This window comes from Rattus norvegicus, chromosome 4 (assembly GCF_036323735.1).
Source record: "Rattus norvegicus strain BN/NHsdMcwi chromosome 4, GRCr8, whole genome shotgun sequence".
Lineage (NCBI taxonomy): Eukaryota > Metazoa > Chordata > Mammalia > Rodentia > Muridae > Rattus > Rattus norvegicus.
This window is the reverse complement of record NC_086022.1, coordinates 14,670,565-14,692,179: the sequence shown is the minus strand read 5'-3', so window position 1 is coordinate 14,692,179 and position 21,615 is coordinate 14,670,565. Positions and strand designations below refer to the sequence as shown.

General features: G+C 42.9%; 1 protein-coding gene across 11 annotated transcripts in view; it reads right to left on the bottom strand.

Moving 5' to 3' along the window:
* Positions 1–21,615, bottom strand: part of Ccdc146 (coiled-coil domain containing 146) — a 148,836-nt gene that overhangs the window by 11,622 nt on the left and 115,599 nt on the right. For 8 of the 11 annotated variants that reach the window (NM_001025044.1, XM_039108085.2, XM_039108087.2 and 5 more), the window contains 7 exons: positions 19,893–19,988; positions 18,917–19,087; positions 15,758–15,846; positions 15,487–15,651; positions 6,333–6,557; positions 4,565–4,793; positions 416–544 (listed from right to left, as the gene is read on the bottom strand). In NM_001025044.1, the coding sequence (NP_001020215.1) occupies positions 416–544; positions 4,565–4,793; positions 6,333–6,557; positions 15,487–15,651; positions 15,758–15,846; positions 18,917–19,087; positions 19,893–19,988 (1,104 nt within the window). The remainder of the gene's footprint in view (positions 1–415; positions 545–4,564; positions 4,794–6,332; positions 6,558–15,486; positions 15,652–15,757; positions 15,847–18,916; positions 19,088–19,892; positions 19,989–21,615) is intronic. The other 3 variants (XR_005503289.2, XR_005503288.2, XM_039108089.2) reach the window with 2 other exon arrangements.

The window sequence follows — 21,615 nt, the reverse complement described above, 5'->3', positions numbered from 1 at the left end:
GGGTAAGGGGATGGGGCTCTCCTCCCAGGGCTCTGGCTCAATCTGGTACCCATAATGCCATTCTTCCCAGATGTTCCCACCAGGATGGCAAATTAACATATTTATTCGAAAAGTCATAATTCTTTTTTTTTTTTTTTTTTTTTTTGGTTCTTTTTTTCGGAGCTGGGGACCGAACCCAGGGCCTTGCGCTTCCTAGGTAAGCGCTCTACCACTGAGCTAAATCCCCAGCCCCGAAAAGTCATAATTCTTAAGAGTGCCTCTGAATCCAGAAACTACTGGATCTTTCCTTTTTTGGGTAAATATCTGGATCAATGCTGGGATTTAGGACTCTATTACAAGTAGGGGAAGGCTGGCGGCTAAAACCGCTTCAGTGGTATCTGAGAAAACAGTTGTGCGCTTAAGAAAGAGCATTTACCATATCTAATTTCTTGATCATTTCTTCTTCGGTCAGATCTTTCCCCGGAATGAAGCGGACTCTGCCCTGGCAGTCGGGGTTCACAAAACATTTCTCCAGGGCTTTTATCCTATCTGCGCACTGCGAAAACTGTTGCACAAGAAGCAAACGTTAGCTTTCAGTTTAGCTCTCGAGCTTGGCAAACCTTCAAATTCTGAAGCGAGGACCCTGGGCTCATTTGTGGAGCTGTGCAGATGGCGTGTGGAATAGACCCTGCACGGGAAGGCAGCTAGACTTTCTCACTAGAGATGAGACTGGGCTCCTAGGAGCCCTTCCATTGCTTCCAAGTGTGTGTGACATTCGTCGGATGTTGTGTGCTCGAGGGCTCAAAATGGTCTTGGCTGCCTTGCTGTGGGTGATTTCGAGATAGGAGCAGCTGGCATGTAACAAGCTGGATTCCTCCCTGGCAGTGGCCTCAGTGGCATCCCCAAAAGGGAAATTAGTTATCAGTTAACCCAGCATACACTCTGTGAGCAACAGTGTCAGCCACATGTATACTTTTCGCTAAAGAGCCTTTGAATAGATTATAGCTGATGAGTTGGATGTGGAGGCGGGTATCAATAGCAAAACCAATGGCCATGCTTAGTTTAAAAGGGAGTAAACATGGATAAACCAAAGGCCTGGATCCCAGCTACCCTACCATTGTGTAATTGTTTTTTTTTTTTTTTTTTAGAAATCTTTGGTTTCTCGTTTGGCACATGGCAAGATGAGGCTTGTAGCTTAGTGCAGGGGTTCTCAACCATTGGAAAAGACACAGTTCTGATGGTCTTAGGAACTGAGACACTGCTCAGTTGTGAAGTGGCAACTAAAATGATGTTATGGTTGGTGGTCAGTTCACGTGAGGGTCTGTATTAAAGGTCACAGCATCAGGGAGAGTGAGAACAACTGCTTTAAGTGCTTCAGACCATGCCGGGAGTGATTCAGACGTAATTTTGGAATTTTAACTGGTGGTCCTCTCCTTTATAAGAAGAATTTTAAGTAGTAACATTTAAAAGTCATGACAGAAATTATTAGTAATACCTCTTAATGTTTACATAGTTTTCTTAATTAGGAAACTAGGAAAAAAATATGATACTTTCTTATCAAGCCCTCCACAGGTCTGGGCAGAGGCTCGGTAGTTAAGAGCACCTGTCACTCTTGCAGAGGACCTGGGTTCGGCTCCCAGCACACAGCCACTTCAGAGAATCTAATGAGCTCTTCTGATCCCTGTGGACACCAGCTGTGTGTAGTGTGTGCACTTACATACATACATATATGTAGCCCAAATACTCATACATATAAACTAAAAGTAAAGAAATCTTTAAAAATAAATCTAGTGCCTTTATCTAAATTCCCCACTGGACATTTAAGGAACTATCCTTCACTTTCTGTATAAAAGCAATGTTCTCGTGTCTTACAATTACTCATGAGATTTCCGGGACTCCTAAAATGGGGTTGTTACTACAAGGTCCAGGAGAACATGACTCATGGGAACCCTTGGGATTAGTCTGTTGAACAATTAAAAGCTGTTCCAAAATAACCAAAAGGGGAAAAAAAAGTAATCTTAATAAAATTCTGAAAATGACACAAAACGGAGGAAGACTTAGGACACAGTGAAACAACTAAAGCTTAAATGCCGGGATGCAGCAAAGAGGACAGAGTGCAGGTGTGGCTTAGCCAGAGCTTGTCACTCCACCTCCTGTCTTCCCGGACACACAGTCAGTGTGGATGCAGTTACATGCCAAGTGCAGCTTGAAGATGAACAGGTGGCTTTTCACACACTAACCCTAAGCTCACACACAGCCCACACGTCTCAAGTTATACGCAGCCAATGTGATAAGACTCGCCGTCAGACATGGCATAGAGTATCATTAAACACATAATAGTCCCCTTGTTTCTCTGACATCCCACGCAGGCTCGTCTGTATGAGTCAAAAGAAATCAGCTTTATTTTTTCCTTGTATTTTCTTTTCTTTTTTTCTGATAGAGGTTCTTATTGTGTAACCTAGGCTGACTACAAAGTCACGGGAATCCTGTTTCATCCTTTCAAGTGCTGGGATTACAAGTGTGCACATTGCGCTCAATTTAAAATGTAAGAATTTTAAGGTAAAATTTAGCCATAGTATCAGTTCACATATAAAATACCGACGACTCTTTTATATATGTCTACTGAGTTTCTAATTTCTCCAACATCGTATATACTAATGTACATGATTTGATATGTTTGACCAAGTTTCTTCAGAGAATATATTATAGAATGAAAAGGAAGAAGGTGGGGCTATTGTTAGATAGAATGTCTGTTTGTGGACGCATCAACCACATGTAATACATGGTAAGTGGAATGGCCAGTTTTGACCATTGGATGTAGGTACTGCTTTGCAGCTAACCTGAAAAGTGTGCTTATGTAATGGAGAATCTGGTCTGTCTGACAGCTTTCTAAAGTCCCTTTGGCTAGAGATCATGCAGGCCTTCCTGGACAAATCCAGACCCGATACTGGGAAAGCTTGTGTATTGGGAAAGAGCTGGAGAAAGCCAAATTTCTCTGTGAAACGGAGAGTTGTAAGTACAGTCACTGAGGTGTAATGCAGGGTGGTGAGGTCCGGAGAGGCAAGGGGTGCAGGAAAACTGAAAAGATCAGCCACGGAATAGAGGTGAGGAGTGACTAACCAGCAGCCAGGGAGCCCTGGGCAGTGATGGGGTATCCCAGGGAACTTTGAGGGGTATGGGTTTCTGAGGTCTAACATGGTTCTTTGCATTTCTGGAATGTGACCTCACATCCTGCTGTCAAAAATCTCCAGTAAAATCTGTCGAGGGCCTTGCGTACTTGGTCTTGTGTACACTAAGGAGGGTGGCTGTCTACCGTCTACTTTGACAGAGCGCAGACGTGGAGCAGGCACACCTGCAGGCTAGAGTCAGAGCCAAGGAATAACGGGAAGCTCCTTGGGGACCTTGTGGGGGACAATCCAATCAATTGACTAGATGGGAGCAGTCATGGCTACTAATCAGGCAAGCCCTGGGATAAATGACCCTGATGTAGTTGCACAAGATGGAAGATTCTGTCAGTCATTCATCTAGAGTTTGTCTATCCCAGTGCGTTGACGTGTGAAAGCAGATCCCATAGCTAGTTTCACAGCTTTTGCATGATGTTATGTGGAAAACTGAAAGTAAGTGTTAGCACTGAGAAACATTTCCTTGAGAGGAGGTATGCTCTCAGATCACTATCTTAAAAAATTATTTTGGGAGATGAGAGCTCTTCCCCTTTAAAATTGTGTTCCTTTTCTATTTTGAATTAACGGAACATACCTTAATGTCACAACCAGGAAAAGCATTCCAAAGGCCAGGACGGCAGTTTAGAATACAGGGTAGAGTTTGTTCTTGTAACCCTAAGTCAGTGGGGGAAAGTGTAAGTCACAAATATGTTGGTTCAATTTGTTTTTGTGCTTTCATAATAACACTGTTATGTGTGAAGAAGGCAAGCTTATAGTCACGTCTTAGTCTTTGCTATTAGGAACTGCAGAGGTGAGTGAGGATTCTGTCATCTGTGACTGCAGACTGAAGGGCTTGCCATCCCTCTGAGGTGAAGGCATTGACCCTCAGGCTGGTGCACAGCCTGTCACCTCAGCTCTCAGCAGGCTGAGGCAGGAAGGTGGCAATGAGTCTAGAATTAGCCTGGGCTATACAAGCTGCAAGATCCTGCTTCAACAAGCCAGAAAGAGTAAATGCTATGTCTAGGTGGAACCAGAAACATCAACGGCATGATTATGCCACGGGTAGTGTGAAAGCTTTGTGATGAACTAGAGCTAAGTCCTGGGATAACCCAGATTCCAAGAAACATAGACACCGCAGACAGACAGACAGACAGACAGACAGACAGAGACAGAGACAGTGAGGTGGAGAGACAGACAGAGACAGAGACAGACAGAGACAGAGAGAAACCAAGGCTCAAATTCCCAAAGCCCCACCTGGAGCAACATTCAAATCCATCTTCAAATATCACACAACACAAAAACAAGGTGATTATCACTAGTGGTGTAGCTTGGCTCCCGTTCAAGAACCCATTTCAGTTACAAACTCCCAGGGGACAGGAGCCAAGCCAATGGCCTGAGGAAGTGTCCCCTGCCTGCTCGCCCACCTGAATCTGGACCACAGCCAGGTTGGCATCCAAGGACTTCTTGATTGGCACTAATTTCTGTGTCACACAAATTTGCCTTTGCTTCTCGGCAACCTTGAGTTTTAGGAATCGGATTTTTTCTTCAAGGATGTGGATCTCGATGTCCTGATGTAGTTTCACCTTATCTTGGATATTCATTTTTTCGTAGAAAATGCACACTTCTTCTTCCCGCTCTATCAGCTGAACACCACTGTGGTCAAATTCAGAGCAGGACTCTCAGTGGGTTGTTAAGTCACTATGGTTCCCTCTAGCTTTGGGCTCACAGCATTCATGAACACAACAGAATTTCAGAGGACACATTCTAATAGCTCGCTAGTTAACTCCACGCACTGGGTCTTCCCTAGGGATAAGAGGGTTTGGCATCACTAATCTAAGGCCAGCTGTGCAGTAGGCTGGCCACAGTGGCTTGGTGAGCCCCAAAGGTTTCCCTGGGGTAGAGGAGGTCACTCCCTCTACTCCCTACTCACGAACAAAGCAAAATTCAAGCCTGATCTTCTACAGGTCTTTTCTTGGGCCAGAATTGCCAGGCAAGGCCAGATGCTGCTGGGCAGGGGTCTGGGAATGTGATTCTGGAGAGAGTCACCGGGCCCATAGGAATCCTTGAAAAGTGGACATTTCTGATGCTGGTTCCCTGTACCCTGCCCTCTTTCACCATGCTGACAGGCACAGTGGAAAGGCCCTTCCTTGAGAGGAAGCCACTGGATAGTAACAAAATGTGGTTCTTTTTCCTCCAGCACCTTTGGTGTAACCAGGGTCTTGGAACACTCTATTTACCTGCAAACTTTTGCTTGTGCTAGGAGCCAGCTAGGATTCATTTTTGTTTTTTAAACCAGAAGGAACACTCAATGGTCCTTTGTAAAAGTTCGATCTGAAACATACATTACTGCAACCGCTACATTTAATTTTTCTAACTCTTTCTCTTCCCTCCAGTGGTGCCCATGCAGTTGTCCCTGGTTAACCTTAGCCCTTTGTTTGCCTGTTTATGTCTTGTTCTATCAAAGCTTCTTCTTATCAAAGTCCCTTGATGACATGAGCAGTATCAGTATTTACCATCTTGTCCCTTGGGGCCTGGTGCCCCAGCGCTGTACATGAAATGGCACACATGTCAAGAAATTCGAATTATTCCAGTGTTCTGTCGTCTCACCTACCAATTCCTCAGAACACAAGCAGCTGATGGGCGGCGGGGGCTGGGGGGAGGCTATTAAAATAATAATACTGCTAATGACATGCTTACAGCATAGAAGAAGTATGTCAGTCCTCTGTGCCTTAGATAATTATGGAGGAAATGAGCTATGCGAATGAGTTGAGAAAGCCACATCCTGCCCAGATGACAGGTGTTACAAAGAGAGTCTCACATTAGTTGGTGCAGAAGGAATTCAGTGTGATCCTAGAGCGTGGGTTCTCAACCCGTGGGTCGTGATCCCCATAGGGTCACATATCCCATATTTATATTATGATTCGTAACAATGGCAAGATTACAATTATGAAATAGCAATGGAATCATTTTATGGTTAGAGGCAGGGTAGCCACACCCCGAGTTGTAGCATTAGGAAGGTTGAGAACCACTCTCCTAGAGTTTCAGAGAAGACTCTGCCCTTCAACTGTCCCCAACCCTTCCACAGACGGCCTATCTTGTTTTCATGGCAGCTCCCTCCAAAGAGTAAAGAAAATGGCTACATCTCAGCAGGCTTCCCAGGACACTCAGCCTAACCACGGTTGCCATCCTTACCTTTCATTCCTCCGCTGAACAGCCTTCTCATACTTCTTACGTAGCTGCACCATCTCCTCTTCGATTACGGTGATCATGCTGGCCAGTCTGTCCATGCTAGTCAGCTGGGCCTCCTTCTTCTCCTTCATTTCCTGGAGTTTAGCAGTGATTTTGCACACATCATTCTGCATGCTCTCCCTGATGGTCACGTTGTTGGAGTGCTTCAGCATGGCATTTTGCAGTTTTCTTTTAAAATCATGGCACCATGGGGAAGATGGTTACTTTCTTCAAAGATACTGAAATGTCTGAAGAACAATGCTTTCACAGGACTTCACAGGGCACACTATCTCTCTTGTGGGATCCTTCCTCTAGCTAGGTGATGATATTATCATTGTGTCAACCACTGTGCCATACTACTCTTTTGTGAAAGGGTCTTTTTCTGCTGTCATCTCAGGAGACTGAGTTCTGAAGACCAAGGTGCTTCTACTGACAATGCCTATTGGACCTGCAGACTTAGTTTAGCAACATGGGTCAGGCTGGCTGGCATTACTGCCAGCACATTGCATTCTAATTTCCTTTTGGGTAAGAATACGACTAGGAGATTTCCCTTTTCAACTATGCTTTTTAGTCAGTGCACTTGATATTATATGTATTAAATCATCTGGGCAATGATAGCTAACAGAAAAATCCAGTTACATGTCTCAGGAAATCAAGAACTAAGGGGGTGAAAGATTCCAGTAGATCTTGGCACATGGTAAATATATTCCCAAGACTAGAATTTTTCAGGATTTATTTCTGATGTTATTACATAGACTAACTCATTTGTTACTATTGTGTAGTAGCACAAAGTTTTACACACTAATAATGAGGATTATAAATAAGGGAGGAGTCCTGAGAGGTAGAATAGCTCACCCAAGGTCCCGTAGACAGTGACTGACAGTTCAAATTTATACTTCATTTCTCAATCTAGCAAATGAAAGTCAGCAGTTCACCATAGTAAAAAGAATTTTATATTAAGTTTTGCATTTGGGGGCGGGGGAGAAAAAAAGTTTTGCATTCATTAAAAATGTGACTCCTAGACAGAAGACAGAAAGCATGCTCAGATGCCTATGTTATGTCAGAAGCAAGGTGTAGCTGGTAGTTTTGTCTATACTGCTTTGTGCTCCTAGCAGGTGGCACACATGCACCTGCCCAGGAGCTATCTCAGATCAGCAAATAGAAAACACACACACACACACACACACACACACACACACACACACACACACTTCTGATCTCCATCTGCTCTCATAGCTAAGGCTGTCCCACAGCCCTACGGACACAAATCCTGCCCAGAGAGAGCTGGTCTCCCAGGAGTGTTCTTACTCCTAATATCACAGGCTCACAGGCCCATAGGAGGGACAAGCTCCAGTCAGAAACAGTAAGACGAACTAACATCAGAGATAAACAGACGGTGAGAGGCAAGCACAAGAAACTAAGCAACAGAAACTAAGGCTAGTTGGCATCATCAGAGCATAGTTCCCCCATCACAGCAAGTTCTGGATACCCCAACATACTGGAAAAGTAAGATTCTGATTTAAAATCACTTCTCATGATGATGGCAGAGGACTTTAAGAGGGACACAAATAACTCTCTTAAAGAAATACAGGACAACACAGGTAAATAAGTGGAAGCCCTTAAAGAGGAAACACAAAAATTCCTTAAAGAGTTACAAAAAACACAACCAAACAAGTGTAGGAATTGAACAAAACTACCCAGGATCTAAAAATGGGAATAGAAACAATAAAGAAATCACAAAGAGAGACAACCCTGGAGACAGAAAACCTAGGAAAGAGATCAGGACTCATAGATGCAAGCATCACCAATAGAATACAACAGATTGAAGAGAGAATCTCAGGGGCAGAAGATACCATAGAAAACATTGACACAATAGTCAAAGAAAATGCAAAATGCTAAAATCCCCTAAGCCAAAATAAGGAAACCATACCCTAGAAAAAGCAAGAAATCCAGGATACGATAAGAAGACCAAGGATAATAGGTATAAAAGGGAGCAAAGATTCCCAACTTAAAGGGCCAGCAAATATCTTTAACAAAATTATAGAAGAAAACTGCCCTAACCTAAAGAAAGAGATGCCCATAAACATACAAGAAGCCTACAGAACTCCAAACAGATTGGACCAGAAAAGAAATTCCTCTAATCACATAATAGTCAAAACACCAAATGCACAAAACAAAGAAATAATATTAAAAGCAGTAAGGGAAAAGGTCAAGTGACATATAAAGGCAGACCTATCAGAATTATACTAGACTTCTCACCAGAGACTATGACAGCCAGAAGATCCTGGGCAGATGTCATACAGAGCCTAAGAGAACACAAATACCAGCCCAGGCTACTGTATCCAGTAAAACTCTCAATTGACATAGATGAAACCAAGATATTCCATGACAAAACCAAATTTTCACAATCTTTCCACAAATCCAGCTCTACAAAAGATAACAGATGAAAAACTTTAACACAAGGAAGGAAACCATACTGTAGAAAAAGCAAGAAAGTAATCTCCTTGCAACGAACCCAAAAGAAGAGAGCCACACAAACATAATTCCACCTCTAACAACAAAAATAACAGAAAACAACAATCATTGGTCCCTAATATATCTCAACATCAATGGACTCAATTCCCCCATAAAAAGACAGACTAATAGACTGGATATGTAAAGAGGACCCAGCATTTTGCTGCATACAGGAAACACACCTCAGAGACATTGACAGACACTACTTCAGAGTAAAAGGCTGGGAAAAAATCTTCCAAGCAAACAATCCCAAGAAAAAGCTAGAGTAGCTATTCTATATCGAATAAAATAGACTTTCAACCAAAAGTTATCAAGAAAGATACAAAAGGATGCTTCATATGTATCAAAGGAAAAAAATCTACCATATTGAGCTCTCAATTCTGAACATCTATGCTCCAAATGCAAGGGCATCCACATTTATAAAAGAGACTTACTAAAGCTCTAAGCACACATTGCACCACACATAAAAATAGTGGAAGACTTCAACACTCCACTCTCATCAATGGACAGATCATGGAAACAGAAACTAAACAGAGACACAGTGACACCAACAGAAATTATGGACCAAACGGATTTAACAGATATCTAGAGAACATTTCATCTTAAAACAAATTCTCAGCACCTCATGGTACCTTCTCCAAAACTGACCATATAATCGGTCACAAAACAGCCCTCAATAGATACAGGAAGATTGAAATAATCCCATGCATCCTGTCAGATCACCATGGACTAAGTCTGGTCTTCAATAACAACAAAAACGACAGAAGCCCACACACAGGTGGAAGCAGGAAAGCTGAACAATGCTCTACTCAATGACTTCCTTGGTCAAGGAAGAAATTAAAGACTTTTCAGAGCTTTATGAAAATCAAGGCACAACATAACCAAATTTATGGGATACAATGAAAACAGTGCTAAGAGGAAAATTCATAGCTCTGAGTGCCTCCAAAAAGAAACTGGAGAGAGCGTACACTAACTGCTGGACAGCACACCTGAAAGCTCTAGAACAAAAGGAAATAAATACACCCAGGAGGAGTAGAAAGCAGGAAATAATCAAGCTCAAGGCTGAAATCGGCCAAGTAGAAATGAAAAGGACTATAAAAACAATCAACAAAACCAGGAGCTGGTTCTCTGAGAAAATCAACAAGATAGATAAACCCTTAGTCAGACTAACCAAAAGGCACAGAGACAGTATCCTAATTAACAAAATCAGCAATGAAAAGGGAGACATTGCACGGAGCCATATTGGATTTGGGCCTAGCCGCTTTTTGACTGCATGGATCAAAGTGACTCTGGGCTGTTTGGCCACAGAGACTCACCCCTAAGATGACTGCCATAAGTCTTAAGATTGTTGGACAAAGCCTCTCCCATGAATTTACGGCACAGGAAACATAGATACACAAGATAACATTCAAGGGATGCCTCAGCTCCCTTAGCAGACACCAGTTATCTCCTCAGTCAACACCCAGTGTCTCCACCACCTGACCTCATCGCCTGACTTCTTTGCCTCCAGCTATCACTGCCTATACCCTCATCTCCCCCTCCTTCATGTTTCACAAAGGTCACTCCCCCTACCTGAAAGCCTTAAAAGCTGTAACGTTCATCCCAATAAACGAGACCTTGACAACAGAATCTTGCTTGGTCTCCTTCTTCTCTCGCCCCCCATTTAGGCCCAAGGGTAGCGCCCCTTCGGGACCCTGAATAACTGGGTCCCCGCTGGCGGGGACAAGACATAACAACAGAAACTGAGTAAATTAAAAAAAATTATCAGATCCTACTACAAAAGCCTATACTCATCAAAACTGGAAAAATCTGGAAGAAATGGACAATTTTCTAGACAGATACCAGGTATCAAAGTTAAATCAGGATCAGATAAACCATGTAAAAAGTCCCATAACTCCTAAAGAAATAGAATCAATCATTAAAAAAATCTCCCAACCAAAAAAGACCAGGACCACATGGGTTTAGTGTAGAATTCTATCAGACTTTCAAAGAAGACCTAATATCAATACTTTTCAAACTATTCCCCAAAATGAAACAGAAGAAATATACCCAATTCGTTCTTTGAAGCCACAATTATACTTATACCTAAACCACACAAAGACTCTACAAAGAAAGAGAACTTCAGACCAATTTCCCTCAAGAATATTAATGCAAAATTACTCAATAAAACCTCACAAACCAAATCCAAGAACATATCAAAACAATCATTAATTCACCATGATCAAGTAGGCTTCATTCCTGGGATGCAGGCATGGTTCAATATATGGAAATCCATCAATGTAATCCACTATATAAACAAACTCAAAGAAAAAAAACCACATGGTCATCTCATTAGATGTTGAGAAAGCATTTGACAAAATTCAACACCCCTTCATGATAAAAGTGTTGGAAAGATCAGGAATTCAAGGCCCATATCTAAACATAGTAAAAGCCATATACAGCAAACCAGTAGCCAACATCAAACTAAATGGAGAGAAACTTGAAGCAATCCCACTAAAATCAGGGACTAGACAAGGCTGCCCACTCTCTTCCTACCTATTCAACATAGTTCTTGATGTCCTAGCCAGAGCAATTAGACAACAAAAAGAGGTCAAAGGGATACAAATTGGAAAGGAAGAAGTCAAAATATCACTATTTGCAGACGATATGATAGTATACTTAAGTGACCCCAAAAATTCAACCAGAGAAATCCTAAACCTGATAAACAATTTCAGCAAAGTGGCTGGATATTAAATTAACTCAAACAAATCAGTAGCCTTCCTCTACTCAAAGGATAAATAGGCTGAGATAGAAATTAGGGAAATGACACCCTTCACAATAGTCTCAAATAATATAAAATACCGAGGTATGACTCTAACCAAGCAAATGAAAGATCTGTATGACAAGAACTTCAAGTCTCTGAAGAAAAAAAATGAAGATCTCAGAAAATGGAATGATCTCCCATGCTCATGGATTGACAGGATTAATATAGTAAAAATGGCCATCTTGCCAAAAGCAATTTACAGATTTAATGCAATCCCCATCAAAACTTCATCTCAATTCTTCATTGAGTTAGGAAGAGCAATCTGCAAATTCATTAAGAATAACAAAAAACCCATGATAGTGGGGTTGGGGATTTGGCTCAGTGGTAGAACGCTTGCCTAGCAAGCGCAAGACCCTGGGTTTGGTCCCCAGCTCCAAAAAAAAAAAAAAAAAAAAAAAAAAAAACACCATGATAGTGAAAACGATTCTCAAACATAAAAGAATTTCTGGAGGCATCACCATCCCTGACCTCAAGCTGTATTACAGTACAATTGTGATTCAAACAAACAACTGTATGGTATTGGTACAGAGACAGGCAGGTAGATCAGTGGAACAGAATCGAAGACCCAGAAATGAACCCACACACTTATGGTCACTTGATTTTTGACAAAGGAGCTTAAACCATCCAATGGAAAAAAGATAGCATTTTCAACAAATGGTGCTGGTTCAGCTGGAGGTCAGCATGTAAATCGACCCATGCTTATCTCCTTGTGCAAATCTCAAGTCCAAGTGGATCAAAGACCCCCACATGAAACCACACACACTGAAACTGATAGAGGAGAAAGTGGGGAAGAGTCTCGAACACACAGGCACTGGGAAAAATTTCCTGACCAGAACACCAATGGCTTATGCTCTAAGATCAAGAATCAACAAATGGGACTTCATAAAATTGCAAACCTTCTGTAAGGCAAAGGACACTGTCAATAGGATAAAACAGCAACCAACAGATTGGAAAAAGAGCTTCACCAATCCTACATCCATCTGATAGAAGGCTAATAGCTAATGTATATAAAGAACTCAAAAGTTAGACTTCAGAGAACCAAATAATCCTATTAAAAGCTGGGGTACAGAACTAAACAAAGAATTCTCAACTGAGGAATATCGTGGCCGAGAAGCACTTAAAGAGATATTCAACATCCTTAGTCATCAGGGAAATGCTAAGATTTTACCTCACACCCATCAGAATAGCTAAGATCAAAAACTCAGGTGTTGTAAAAATATAAAAGTAAAAAGGTACGGTTGTCTTTTACCTCGTTAGGTCTAGCACCTCGGTGCCCCAAGATATCTGCTAGATATCTTGGTGGAAACACATCCCAGCCGCACACTTTCCTACACTCAGACCCTCACATAAAAGAACACACAACACAATAATCTTAGATCCAATTGATAAGATATAATTGCCCACTTAAACATACAAAGCCCAGTACCATCCATCCCTTGAGAAAATCAATAACAACCTGTAAATACACAGAACAGAATCTTAACATCACCTGCCATGGCTTCTCACCCTCTCCTCCATCTCCTCCTTCCCGTCCTAGTCTCCTCTTCTTCCTTCAAACTTCTCTCTTGCCCATCCTTCCTTTTCCAATGACAGGCCTCCTTCTATCTTGTACCTGCCCCTCACCTGTACTTTACAAATTCAATGGGGAGGTGGTTCTGGTACCTGAGTTCTGAGTACATGACTAGGCAGCTGTCCTTGGGGCAGTGAAATTAGCATCAAAATACAGATAACTTCAGAGCAAACCACAACACTCAGGTGACAGCAGGTGCTGGCAAGGATGTGGAGAAAGAGGAATACTCCTCCATTGTTGATGGGAATGATGCAAGCTGGTACAACCACTCTGGAAATCGGTTCCTCAGAAAATTGGGCATAGAACTAACTGAGAATTCTAACTCCTGGGTACATACCCAAAAGATGCTCCAGCATATAACAAGGACATGTGCTTCACTGTGTTCATAGCAGCCTTTTTATAATAGCCAGAATCTGGAAAGAATCCAGATCTCCTTCAACAACAGAATGGATTCAGAAAATGTGGTACATTTACACAATGAAATACTACTCAGCTATTAAAAACAATGACTACACGAAATTCTTAGGCAAATGGATGGAACTAGAAAATATTATCCTGAGTGAGGTAACCCAGTAACAAAAGAACACACATGGTATGCATTCACTGAAAAGTGGATAATTAGTTCAAAAGCTTGGAATACCTAAGATACAATTCACAGACTACATAAAGCTCAAGAAGAAGGAAGACTAAAATGTGGATGCTTCTGTCCTTAGAAGGAGAAACAAAATATTCACGGTAAAAATACAGGGACAAAGAGCGGAGCAGGGACTAAAGGAAAGGCCATCCAGAGACTGCCCCACCTGGGGATCCATCCCATATGCAGCCACCAAATCCAGTCACTATTGCTGATACCAAGAAGTGCTTGCTGACAGGAGCCTGATATGGATGTCTCCTGAGAGACAGGGCCAGAGCCCTACTGATACAGATTAAGATGCTTGCAGTTAACCATCTGACTGAGCATGGGGACCTCAAGGAAGAAGTTAGAGAAAGGACTGAAGGAGTTGAAGGGTTTGCAACCCCATAGGACGAACAACAATATCAACCAACCAGACGCCCCAGAGTTCCCACCACCAATCAAAGAGTACACATGGAAGGACCTATGTCTCCAGCCGCATATGTAGCAGAGGATGGCCTTGTCTGTCATCAATAGGATGAGAAGCCCTTGGTCCTGTGAAGGCTCATTTCCCCAGTAAAGGGGAATGCCAGGGTGGAGAGGTGGGTGTGGGTGGGTAGGTGGGTGTGGGAGCATCTTCATAGAAGCAGGGGGATGGAAGAGTGAGAAAAGGGGATAAGATTTGAAATGTAAATATATAAAATATCCAAGAAAAAACAAAACAAACAAAAAAGCACACACACACACACACACACACACACACACACACACACACACACACACACACACCAGTTATTTTTTAAATGCCTTGGCAAATTCAATGACTGGGCACTCCTAAAGTTTCCTCTGCTACCATAGGTCCAAACAGGGAAGTGGCCGTTGTCCACCTACCTTAAAACTCACATGGCTATTTGGCTTTTTTTCCCCTGCTGGTACTGCAGCTCCTTCTTCTTTCCTGAACCCCCTCCCATTCTCCCTGTGTCCTATCCCTCTTCTCCCCCACCCTCCACCTCTCAGTGTACTTCCCCTTGCTCAGTCATTGGCTACTGGCAATTTTATTGGAAGATCAAAAACCAATTGATGGCAAGGACCTTCAGCATCAGAACCACCCCCTACAGCATGTATTTCCCCATCTCTGAATACTTTGTTTTCTTCCTTGACTACCGAGATGTTCTAGAGTGCCAGGGAGGACACTGACTGCAGGGAACCAAGGAGTTGGCCTGGCCTGGCTGCCTTGAGAGGCACATGTCATAGGTTTTTCAGGATAGAGTCCACGGCTCCGGGGGCACAGGGAGAGGCTGTGCGCTCCCTCAGGCAGTAAAGACACACTTTGTGTTTCTCTGTATGTTCCTTGGAGATCAAGGAAACAGGGAAATTTGACAGGACAATTGATCTTAGGCATTAACATTATATACCCTGTAAAGTTTGCAAATGTCTTTGTATCCTGGCAACTACAATTGTATTGATCCTGGAAATTGCCACTAGATTCTATTTCTGATAAATGTATAAAACATCTGATTGGCCTCAGTGTTGCTGTGGCCCCTCCAGCCGGCCTATCAGGTAACCTGGACCCCTTAAGCAAGCATGGATGCTTACAACTAGCTGTCATAACTCTTACCTTTCTTGAGAGACAGCACTGCTCCTTAAAATTTCCAGCTCGTTTAATGACATTTTGAGCCTTTCTTTTATTTCGTTTACTTTCTGATAAGCTTTGTGAAGTAAGTTAACAAACTTGTTTCTTTCATTTCTGATTGCGTCATACAAGCCGGCAAATTCTTTGAGTCTGTGAAAACATGAGGCAGTTTTTAAAAATTGAAAAGTAAGTAACACCTTTCCCCCAAACAACTAAATCATGATTCTTTTTACCAAATTCTTTCTTTTTTTTTTACCTCCGATGAATTTCACGTTTTCTCTTCCTGTATAGCCTGATTTCAAGTTTCTTTGATTTGATTTCCTTAATAATGTCGCAGTATCTTCGCTGAAATGTAAAAATTCATGTGTGAAATTCAGAAAAAAAAATAAAAAAGACAACCCAAGAACAACAACCAGAAAGCTAGGCATGATGGCCCACGTCTGTAACACCAGCATCTAGGAAACTGAGGCGGTAGGATCGTAATGAATTCAGGGTCAGCCTTGTGCTGCATAGGAAGACTCTATCTCAAAAATTCAAGACCACCACTAACAAAAGCCACAGTATAAGAGTACGCATGGAGTCTGTCAATTCTGCCTAACTTGTGTAGATGAGAGGAACAGGAGATTCCTGAGCGCTCCCTGGACAGCGGGAGTGATTCCCATCGACTACGGCTAGAGCATACTTGAGATTTCACAAGAACTGGGGAGGATAAGAGAGCCCCACAGACAGGGTGGGGGGACTACTGGGGAGGAGTGACTTAAGCCTACACCACCCAGCCAGTCTAGCACTGTGCTTACAGAGGTCAATGGAGAGGATTCACAGGAAGTTTGACCTGAACCCTCTGGCATTTTGTGAGCCACAGAGGCAATGGTTTTAAAGTGTAGTTCTGCTCATTTGTTTAGTGGGTGTGTAGTTCTGCTCATTTGTTTAGTGGGTGTATTTTCCTTTATAAGAGGCTTCATGTTGAGACCAGCTGTAAAACTATACATAAATACATTAAAAAGAAAACAGCTATACCTTCAAAAATCATATATATGTATGTATAATACATACATACTTATATATACATATGTATGTACATTCACCACTTTATACTAGTAGGCACTAGTGATGTTCTTCACATAGAAAGTGCCCTGTGGGTGTTTCTCTGGGATAGGAAGCACTTGGCGATGGAGTGTCTGTAGGCAGGAGTCCAGGGAGGAGTAGTTTCAGTCACCCTCCATCAAGGGCAGGCAAAGCAAAGTCATTTGGCCTTGTGCCGCCAAGTCAGTGTGGGTACACAGCGATTTCATTTTGTATAGTTTTCAGTGGCAATGAAAGTCCCCAGCAGGTGACCGTGCAGACAAGAAGGCTCTGGAGTAAGATGAAGCGTCACCTACGCTGTCTTGAGTGTGACAGCAACGCCAGTGTGAATCTCCACCTTGGTCACCTTATATCTCTTTTAAAAGAGAGATGTAGACATGACATAAAATAGTAAGATTTAACGCCTCTTTGTGGAAATACAGGTAACTACAAATAGTGTTTCGTACGGTAATTCCCAATAATGAAACACTCAAGGGACAAACTGTTTTCTTTTATGATGTCCATATTTCAAAAGGGAGAATTGTCCCATGTTTTAATATAAATTACCCCATTCAGTAATGAAATTCAGCTACCGTGGAGTAGTCATGCATAGATAACACATGGATCAGGTATTGGGAGCTATTAGAATGTGACTGCTTTGTAAACAGACCAGCTCTCTTCTACCTCTGGTAGACCTAACATTTCTGAGGAGAAAAGAGGGGACGTTTTCTAACTGGGAAATCTCACAGGGATGGACTCTTCCCAGCCATCAGCCGGTGCTTCTGAGAGCAGTGCTCTGGACTGACCCCGGCCCCGACCCTGACTTTGGTGGCAATGACCTTCTCAGACCTTGGCTGCTCCCCTCAGTCGTCCTCTGCTCTTCAGCTCATGTCTGCCCAGTTTCTGGAAGGCTGTGGTCTTTCTCATCTGTTTTCTACGAGCCCAATTATCCCATGGCTCCATAGGGCTCTTGTAACAGATACCAGACTGTTTGAGGTGGGTCGAATGCCCTCACCATCTTCCCTCCACGGCTCTGCTTCATCTGACCTCCGTTCTCTTAGGGTCTTACTTCTCAGGTGTGAGTGTGTCTAATTAAACAGTGAAAGTGGGGTCTGAATGGCTGGCTAATTGCTGGGGGTCTGTGTGACTAAAGTGTTCCCAGTTTTTTTGCTACAGAATCTATTTCATCAATGCTATGTAGGTGTGACCTCTTTCTAGGCAGTGAGAAAACCCCATCCCCCTGTAAGCACTCAGAACAAGAACCGAGATTACACTTATGCACAGCCCATGCCTAGGTCTCGTGACAAATGCGTAAGCTCTGCTTTAGTAATAGCTCATACCATATTCTTTTAAAAAGATTATTATCGTTTTTTTGAAACTCAATCTTACAATGTCTCTTGGGCTAAACTTTAACTTGCTGTCGTCCTGTGTCAACTGCCTCTTGATCGAGTGTCACAGACACACATACTTCTATTGTTTGTTTGGCAAGAGATCAAAGCTCGCACGGGCAAGCACTCTGGCATTGAACTGTATCCTGGCCTTTATTTACTTTAAACAAAGGACTTCTAGACACAATCCTTTTGTGGAATAACTGAGTCTAGTTTTTTTTTTTTTGTTTTGTTTTTTTGGTTCTTTTTTTCGGAGCTGGGGACCGAACCCAGGGCCTTGCGCTTCCTAGATAAGCGCTCTACCACTGAGCTAAATCCCCAGCCCCCTGAGTCTAGTTTTAAAATGTTAGCTTCTGCTGTGTGTGTGTGTGTGTGTGTGTGTGTGTGTGTGTGTGTGTGTGTGTGTGTATGTGCGCGCGCGCACGCGTGCACGCGCATGTACACGTATGCTTGCTTTATGATTGCTGCCTGTGGCCCTTTGCAGGAGTCTGGGGTGATCCTGGGATGAAGCCGCAGCTAAGAGCATCGGGCACTGGTCCATGGGATGCTGTCTGATTACTCGTCCAATGCTCCGATCCTAAGTTGCCACCTTGGAATCTGCGGCTCTGTGACTTGCAGATTCTCTCTGTGGCTCATGGCCACCAGGGACACTCACTTCATTCTTACTGAAGTTGCCATCTTTCGGATCTCTGATTACTGTGCTGCTGCTTCTCTTTAGCCTTTAGACCTACTTTGGATAACTGGATACTGAGGGTTTTGTTTGTTTGTTTTGTTTTGTTTTGTTTTTTTGTTTTTTTTTCCCCTGGTTTGGCTTAGTTTTCCAGGGTATGACTGAGTGTCCTCTGTTGTCACTGACTTTGAAAGAATGTGATGTGGAATTACCACCTTATAATGAATAATCCGTTAAGGGGAGGCTCGCTTGCGCCTGCGCAGTAATTAGCGGGCAGCCATAACAGGGCGGTTACCTGGGATTTCAGGAAGTCCTTAGCCTTTTGTTCTTTCTCTTCCATTTTGATCTGAGTCATTCGCCCGAGGTTGAACAGCACCTCACGCATAGTTTCTTGCTCCTTTAAAAGCTTGTTTTCCTCCGCAATCTGCTGCTCGACTAACTTGGCCTCGGCTTCTGACAGAGATCTCTTTTGAAAAGCACAGGGTGAGAATTCGCTTTCTGAGGGAGCCCAGAAAGGTCTGCACGGAGCCCAGCCTCTTCCTTTTGAGTTTATTAAGAGGCCAAGCCCCAAGTTTGTTTCCCTTTGTTTTATGAAGGGTGGAAACTAGTGGGGTAGTGCCATCAACCCTGTTCCTTACTGTGTTTTTAAATGACTAGGAGGAGTTTAAAAATATGTTTTAAAACACTTCCACAGTAGTTTGGCTGACAAAAGTTTGGAATTTAAAATCAGACATTGGGGAAACAAGGTTGACTTTTATGCAACCAACAGCCTTTTTTTTTTTTTTTTTTTTTTTTAGAAACATAGCCCGGGAAAGTTTTGTCCTTTCAAACACATCCTCCCTTCTTCTCAGAAACAAACAAACGAACAAAACAGTGTGGGAATGAGCTTGAAGGTGAGGGTGGTGTGTGTATACTCACGGATATACGACACTTGGCTAGCGGGCTTGGACATTGCACTCAACCCTCAGTAAACCTCCCCAGTGGAAAAATCGGCCATTGGAAGCAGGGCTGTAACATCATACTTTTACTCTAAATATTAATGCATATTGTATTATCTGTTTATATCATTATAAATATGAATGGGTTCCACTGTGGCATTCCCGTATACACGTACGTCAATCATCATTTGATACTTTCTGCCTCCCCAGTTTCTCCCGCCCTCCCTGCCACTTCCTGTCCCTTAGCATTCTCTTTCTGACGTGGTTTTAGGGAGCACTTTTGAGACACCATTTTATTCTCCATTCTGAGATAAACATGTGACTGATATTAACCTGCTGAGCCAGATTTCTCTTAGCCAGGTCAACCTCTTTGTGGAGCTCCTTCCTTTGCTCAGGCAATAAAAGGTCTTCTTTGGGGATAGCTTCCATCTGGAAATCAACATTTAAAAAGGAGGCTATTATGAAAACGACGTCTGGTGCTTAGGGACCAACCCCATTTCATACATTTTTAAAATGGCGGGCAAATCATGATTCCCGATCTTACAGGAATTTTGAGAATAGGGAATAACCAGAATAGGTTATAAAGTCAGTGCAAAGTAAAAGTATGAAGATCTACCAGAAATACATGATTGATTAGCTACAGATGGTTTTTCCTTTCTAAATAAATCTTAATATCTAACGCTCACTGACCATTGCCTAAGTATGTTGCAGGGCTCTGAGGGCTTGGATCCATCCCTCACAAATGGCATGAGGCATCCAGGGGTTTGGAAGAAGAGAAAGGCAAGCTTCCTTCCTCACTGGTGCAGGTGCAAACCCAGGCCGTCAGCCAGAGAGCCTGTGATCTCCCTAGCACACCCTGCTGCCTCTTGAATTCATGGTTCAGGAACCGAGGGACCTGCGTGTGTTGGACTGTTCGTGTGAGGGTATTATATACCCAGTCTGCATTCACTTATGCAACCTTACAGGCCAAATAAACGCAGTTCTTGGTTACCAGGGAGTATAGCTCACTACTTAAATGTGGCACTTAGATAAGTGCATGTAAAATTCTTCAAAGAAAAAGTTTAATTCCTTTGTTGCTTCCAAAAGCTACAGTTTTGCCATTATGCTTCTTGCCGTATTAGTGTGTACTTTTGTCCTGTGCTGAAACACTTGGGGGGAAAGTATTTGATAAGGAATCCCATAGTTGCTAATGAAGAAAGGCAGAATCCAAGGCTGTGGAAGGGTCATCTTGGGGTGCTAAAGGCCTACTTGCCTACTTGGGACCCCATTATAAGAGCAAATGACCTGACGTGAATCTTTTCCTCTGGTGACAACATTCTTCGAGTCACTAGGGTTGTACCCAAGCCAGTATGCACAACTGGGAAAGAGCCTGCTTGGTGGTTAAATGTCACCTAACAGGATCTTTGGCTGCCCCGTTCACCATCTGTAAGCCAGTGCTTCCCGATTCTCAGGGCCTCACCTATGACAGACAGCTGTCAAGAAGCAAGACGTGGTCTTGTGAAATTCATATAACACTATAAACTCTCATGTTTCCGATGAACAGATGAGGGTAGATCAAAGCAAAGGGGAAACTCGAGCAGCCTTGAGTACTTAGGAAGACTTCACGGGCGAGGCGAGATGCCTGTGAGGAAGACTCCATGTGTCTGATGTGGGGTGGGGGAGGGGAGGTAAACTAGCATCACCTGTGCAGACAGACCTAGGATGGGCTGTTCTCCATGCTCTCCTCCCTCAGGCCACAGGTCATGGCCTTGAGTGCTACCCGGGACCAGGAAATCTTAGAAAACAATGACAGAAAATCACAAACGCTTACTTAGTTTATCAACTAAAAGCTCCTAGCTAATTCTTTTCGACTCTTTCCACCATTCTGAGTGAAGTATGGACAGCATCACCATGAATTGTACTCAGTCTTAATTTTTGGCTTGCGCTCTTCTAACACGATATGCGCGTATGTTTATCTTCTTCGTGGGCCATTCCACGTGCATCTGCTGCATTCTGGTTAAATTTCTTATAAAACTCACCCTCTAGTTTCTTCAGAATTGCATAGCCAGCGTTTATG